This window comes from Glycine soja, chromosome 10 (assembly GCF_004193775.1).
Source record: "Glycine soja cultivar W05 chromosome 10, ASM419377v2, whole genome shotgun sequence".
NCBI classification, from domain to species: Eukaryota; Viridiplantae; Streptophyta; class Magnoliopsida; order Fabales; family Fabaceae; genus Glycine; species Glycine soja.
Window position 1 is genome coordinate 48,079,068 of NC_041011.1, and position 6,838 is coordinate 48,085,905.

At 30.0% G+C, this 6,838-nt stretch overlaps 1 protein-coding gene across 1 annotated transcript; it reads left to right on the forward strand.

Annotated features, from left to right (window-relative positions):
* Positions 1-580: 580 nt before the first annotated feature.
* On the forward strand, positions 581-3,929 carry LOC114371918 (transmembrane ascorbate ferrireductase 1-like). The gene is made up of 4 exons (XM_028329237.1): positions 581-778; positions 2,733-2,781; positions 2,888-3,087; positions 3,296-3,929. Exons 1-4 carry the CDS (start codon positions 635-637, stop codon positions 3,596-3,598), a joined length of 696 nt encoding a protein of 231 aa, XP_028185038.1. The 5' UTR covers positions 581-634; the 3' UTR covers positions 3,599-3,929.
* The last annotated feature ends 2,909 nt before the right edge of the window (positions 3,930-6,838 follow it).

Here is a 6,838-nt window from a genome sequence, read left to right on the forward strand (position 1 = left end):
TGATTAGATAGATAGGAAGATAGGAACTGGAGTAGACGATGTTAAGTAGAGGGGTAAGGTTTTTATTTTTTACTTTATGTACGATGAAGTTTACTTAAAACAAGAATAAAATCTACCAAAATTTTTAAAAGAATAAAACAAAAATTAATCGATTTAAAACTATGAAAATAAAACCAAAGTTGATCGAATACGAGCGTTAAAAGGTGTGGTATGAGATGGAGACACGTGGTGAGCATCTAACGGATAAGGAAAAAGATCAGGATGGGCATGAGAACTGAGAAGGTCAAAACAATGCGTTGGTCGACGTACCAAAAACTTATACCAATGTATGATACAATTTTATGTAATTATTTTAGGTCTTCATATTTTTTAAACGATTTTATTTTTATTTTTAATAATATTAAAGTAGTAATAATAATTAATTTTTTAAATTATATAAATTAAAAATAATTCATTAATAAAAGTTAAGTAATAATTTTTATTCGATAATTTTATCTTTAAATAATTTATTAATCTTTTAACTTACATTAATTTTCTATTATTTAAAAATTTAGAAAGCATTCCCCAAGTCTTTTAAAGTGATTGCAGTTCCACACAAGCACCTTCAAATAAAATTCAAGTATCGAAGAAGAAGATGGCTTTAGGTGTTCCTGCTCTTCCGTTGACATACGTGGCTCACGTTCTGGCAGTTGTTGCCAGCGTCTTGGTCGTGGTCTGGGTCGTCAATTTCAGGGGTGGCTTGGCTTGGGATTCTGATAACAAGTCCCTCATCTTCAACGTATTCTCTCTTTCCTATTACTATTCCACTTTTTGAAATCTGGGCGTTCAATTGTGTGTGTTCCCAACTCACTCAAAAACTCCTCCTGGTTAGTTATTGCTGGGGGTCACTAATCTGCATCCATATCATATCTTCAGGGGAGCATTTCAATTTTTTTTTTTCTTTCTTTTTTTATAATGAAAAGTTTAGGTGAGTTTTGTCCTAGGCCATGCAGGTCTCAAGGCTCAACGAGCTCTCACAGGAAGCAAAACTCATCCTTTTGGATATGAGTTTGTTATTGTTGGCGACCATTTCAGTTTTTGTTTTCTCTTCTTTCAATTTTTGTTTTTGTTATTTATCATACATAAATATATGCATAGTAATTATGTAGTCCTAATTTTAGATGTTATATTAGTTTTAGCTTTCAGCTTATTGCTCAATACCACAAACTAACGCCTGGCCCTAACTGTAAGCCGCCTTTTGCTGTTTAGTTTTCTGTGTTTTTCTCTACTCCATTCCTCACCCACCCCCCGCGTTTTTTAATGGCGTTCATATGATTAGTTCATTTTAATAAAAGTTTTTTTTATGCTTCAGAAATAATAAAACATTATTAAGTTAGAAATTGAAAGCTGCAGCTAGTTTAGCTAGTTTATGATTTTTTTTTATAGTACGATTTCAGTTTGTTTGAATAATAGTCATAAATTGACTTCTTGGTACATAAATAAATTTTTATCTTAAGATTAACAAACATTTGGATGCTTTTGATATGATTTACTTGTTGTAAGTTTTATTTACTGAAACATTTCTTAACGGAGTTCATGTCCCTCCTATGATATATAGGAAAGGGATCCACTTTCTCCAAATAACTCTTTTAGAGTTATTTTTCATCCTCGTCATTCATTTTCTTTGGATGGGTTGTAATAAGTAACTCTACAAGAAAATGAATAATGACAATGAGGAATAATGCTAAAAGAGTTAGTCTTGGAGTAAGTGGATTCCGCCTTATATATATATATATATATATATATATATATATGAGGCTGCTGCCAGTTGTGATAAATCAAATCTGAGATGTTGTTTTTATATTTAAAAGTCATTCAGATCATTGTACTGTTAGAGCCCTTTAGTTGTCTCATAAAATTAAATACACAAAGTTTTGCTTTTTTGGGTAACCATCTAATGGCTAAAGTAGCTACCTTAGTTTTGCTTTATTTTATTTTTTTCAATCAAATTAGGGTAAGGGGATCAAGTAAGATAGGATACCCTCCACATTCAAAGAGTATTTACAAAAGATTGATATTATATCTCAAGGAGTCCTCTGGTTTCTGACAAAAAATAAAATCTTCCCTGTTTGACCGAAATAATTTAAGAGGGAATTTTCAGTTAATTATCACTAAGTTTATTGTTGTAGTGAATATTAGTGTTGCAATTGCAAATTGGATCTCTGGTGCTTTTTTTCCCCCTTTCTTTTTCCTATTATGTAGGTTAAGTCTTACCTCCTAAGCTTTAGAGGAGTTAACTGGGAACTGTGTTTCTCTCAAACATGATTAGAAAGCTTCATCTGCAACTTACAGGCTTGAAATAGATGTTTTGGGCCTCTGAAGATTTGATTAATTGTTATTTGTTATTTTTAAGATGTTTTGATTAATTTATTGGCCACGTTCTCTACCTACTTGTCATTTTGAATTTAATAATTCATCGGATCCTGAATTTCCAACTTGTGGGATGGACATGGACCCACATGCCTATCTGTTTTGGATTTGAGTGAGAAATGAGCTGTCATTAACAAAAAAAATCATGATATTCAGAGATCCTTTGAATCTGAATTAACACTAAGTTCCATCTCATGCATCACGAGGTCAAAGTTACGTATGAAGAATAACTTATTATACAATTACAAGTTGATATTCCTAGTTGAATTGTGCTATCACTTTTAGGAGGTCCCTACATCTTACGTACATTTCCCTTTGTACAGATTCATCCAGTTCTTATTGTTATTGGCTTACTAGTTCATGGGGGTGAAGGTAATTCACAAGGAACTGCTTTATGAATCAATTCCATTCGATTTTGTTGACCTACTAAATACTAAATTGTTTCTCTGATTTTTCTCATGCGTGAAAAAACATGCAGCTATTATAAGTTACAAAGCTTTTCCCCTAAAGAAGGAAGTGAAGAAATTGATACACCTTGTTTTCCATGCCATCGCATTAATACTTGGAATAGTTGGAATTTATACTGCCTTCAAGTTTCACAATGAAAGTGGGATTGCCAATCTCTACAGCTTGCATTCATGGCTTGGAATTGGGGTTATTGTCCTTTATGGCATTCAGGTAAACAAACCACTGTATAAGACTAAACTAAACTATCCTATAAATGTAGTATACCTTGAAGACATGATATGATTATGGTTAAGTTTATAATTTCAGTTTAAGCACCAGATATAGAGTCTATGGTGCAAGCTATAGATTGAAAATGTGGACTTTGCTTATCTCCAAATGAAATTCAATTATCTACTAACATTGTGTTGGTTCCCTGAAGTGGATATATGGGTTTGTGATCTTTTTCTTCCCTGGTGGGACTCCAGACATTAGACGCGCCTCACTTCCTTGGCACGCGCTATTTGGGCTGTTTGTATTTGTCTTGGCTGTGGGCACTGCTGCTCTTGGGTTTCTGGAGAAGCTCACTTTCCTTGAGAACTCAGGATTGGACAAATATGGTTCTGAGGCTTTGCTTGTCAACTTCACTGCCATTATCACAATCTTATTTGGTGCCTTTGTTGTGTTATCTGCTCTAGCTGATGCTCCCCCAGCCCCTGCAGCAGATGACTATGAAGCCATATAGACACTTGTAAGTTTGTATCATATTTTTATTTTATGGAATAATCTCATGTCTGCTATAAAAGTTTGTATTGGGAGTTGGAGGAAGGAAATAATTTGTTGTTTGTATTCTTGGATCTAAAGCTTGTATTTAATCATCAATTTCAATATATTAACCCTAAAATGTGAAATTAGTCATTGGGTTATATCAGTTTTTCTTTTTGTTTTGAACTTTTCCTTGATCAGCAGTTGAGATTAGCTCATATAATTTGTGTGACAGTACATTGAAAATTCAGTGTATCTTGTAATTTTATTCCTTTGTGAAGATATGTACACATCATATATTTTCACGTTTATTATTATTATTATTATTATTATTATTATTATTATAGATGCTAACGAGGATGGGAAATGGCCACTGGTATAAAAGGATATTGAGTCACAAACAAAGAGTGAATTTTTGGCAATTTTTTAGGAGGAATACTTGAATGAATTGAATATATACTAGAATAATGGAGATTAAAAAACTGTGCCGGTAAAAAACTGTATGATTAATTATAGTTTTTTTAGAAGATAATTAATTATAGTTTAAAGGAATTATAATATTACTTGTACCAATTAGATACATTCTCGAAACTTATAATAAACCTCAGAAGTTTTTTTTTTGTTGTTGTTGAAATGGACCTCAAAAGTTAAACATATTTAAGTTGGAAAATTTTGGAATGAGTGATTTTAAGTTTCTTAAGATTTAAGAAGCATGCTAGTAAAAACAAAACAAGATGAATGGAGTTGTTTTGCTTTGTCCAAAGGGCAAATATTTAGTTCCTAAAGTAGGCATTCGATAATAATTTAGTTCTTTCACTTTTAAGTCAGTAATTTAGTCTATAAATGTGACATGTTACAACAAATTAGAAAAACTGTCAACTATTTTATAATTTGGTCCTTAAAGTATCATCCTTAATATCAGAGTAGTTCTGAAATTATACTATTTTCTGATAAATTAGTTCATGATTTTATAATAAATACTTGGATTAATTTGTTACAATATTTGAATATTTATAAACTAAATTGATGATTTAAAAAATATAGACTAAATTGACAATGAATACATAATTCAAAAACTAAATAAGCTAGCCATAACTGTAGTATGAGTCCAGAAAGGTTGCAACTGAACCTTGTCTCCAACTAGATTCATGGAGTAGTTAAATTGTTACAAATGGAAATTGTTTAAAACTCCAAAATTAATTTTGATAATTCCCAATCACTTAAAAGAAATGTACTTGTAAATAGAAAAATAATACTAAGTAAGAAGGGAAATCTTATAATGATGGATTACTATCTTCTGCAATTTCCAGCAGAAGTCGTAGTTAACTTAATACCATATTGGTTTTAGAAAACCACAAATAGTCTACTTATTGATTTAATAAATGCTTGTTAAATTATATAATTCTTACCCATTCATTTTTTTTTATAAATTTTAAGATGGAATACAAGTGACCCATGAGGCCATGACCTATTTATCGACGCTATCCATTATTTATTCTCATCTGGCATCATTGCCCATGGAAGGTGGCTATGAGCCTACGTTGACGATGGCTCCACCTCCATTCGACCAGTAGCTTGTAGGTGACATTTTCTCATACCAATAAGAACGTGCCATTCAATTACAATCTTTTAGAAATGGTCGAGTTACAGTAGAGATTTTGTGTGCACTATCACTATATGATAACATAACATATATTATTATCTTAGCTATTTGAAAATTCTTTTCCTTCACAGTAACTTAAACGCGAAGTTTTTATGAATTTTTTGAGAGTACTAAACTCAGTATGATAAAAATATAATTCGTAAATAATATAATCATGCAGCCAAATAAATTAAATGACTGATATTAATCAATAAATTTAAAATTAAAATTAACCATTGATAATTACTTCAAATTTTCAGTTCGTTTGTTGACAATCAATTCGATTCAAATCGAACTGTTTTGTCTATTTAAAATTGAATGGCTACATGATTATGTATTCAAGAATTTGTACGAATTATGAATTTATTATTTTTGGTATATTTATAATTCTTTGAGAAATTGTAATATTAATTTTAACTTATAATTTGAATTTGTATTTTGAACTATGTTTGATGTGAGATTAATTTGTGTATTTTGCAATTTATTTTAATATTTTAAGCTCTTGGAAAACTGAAAATCAATTCGATTTAAATAGAAATAAACTGGATTCAATAGAATAATGATGGTAAGAACCAAATAATTAGTTTAACCTTTTAAATAACAATAAAAAATAATAGTATTTACCATTTAGTATGATACTTTTATGCAGTAAAAAAAGTATGATATTTTTATTATATATATTGGTTATGGAAAATGTTAATAATAATTTTAAATATAATATTTAAATGCAGTTTTATTTATTAAATGCAAGTTAGGTGATGCAAATCCCACTCTCTATTTAACAAATCACACATAATTTTATTTTATAATAAAAATATATTTAAAAATGTATTAGAGCATGTTACTAGTTGGCTAGTTGCCCCTTTTCCTATTAGAAAATTTTAGCTCAAAATAGATTATCATTTAGGGATGGATTCGCGGGCAATTTCATGATTCCAACACAAGGGACATGCACGTACACTTGATTGCGACTATTCTTACCATCAATTTTACATTTTGTGTTGTTTTGATCGACCAAACGTTGTCCCACTGTCATGTCTTCTATCTCTTTTTTAGTATGAGGCCATAACACCACTCTCTGCACTAGTTTTCGTGGGTTAGCACCCGTGTAATCCACTTTATATTTATTTCAACGATTTTATAAAGGAAGGAAAAAAACTTAATTTTAACTCTTACCCCAATTCGAAAGTGAAATTAATTGACATAATACTTCATAACACTTCTTTTGAGGTGAAAAAACGGGCAAAAAGCTGTATACATAAGTTACACAACGTGCGAATAGACGCTGTTTTCAATTAGGCTTGAGGCCCAATTCATATCTCAACTTAAAACTTTTTTTCTTCTTCTTAATTATCAATTTATTCTTCACACTATTTTAAATGGTTCAATTAGATCTTAAAATTTTAAAAATAAATCAATTTTTTCCTCTAATTTTTTAATTTTTTTAATTTGATTCTCAAGTTCTTAAAAATAAATTAATTTAGTTTTCAAATTTTTTAAATATAAATCAATTTGATTATCAATTTTTTTAATACTTGAAAATCAAATTAAATCATAAAATTGATTTATTTTTAAAAA

What these genes read in the sequence shown, in the direction of transcription:
- LOC114371918 (XM_028329237.1), top strand. Translation starts at nt 635, where the DNA reads ATGGCTTTAGGTGTTCCTGCTCTTCCGTTGACATACGTGGCTCACGTT. An exon ending in ACAAGTCCCTCATCTTCAAC is followed by an intron (nt 779 to 2,732) that starts GTATTCTCTCTT and finishes CCCTTTGTACAG; the next exon opens with ATTCATCCAGTTCTTATTGT. An exon ending in TTGTCCTTTATGGCATTCAG is followed by an intron (nt 3,088 to 3,295) that starts GTAAACAAACCA and finishes GGTTCCCTGAAG; the next exon opens with TGGATATATGGGTTTGTGAT.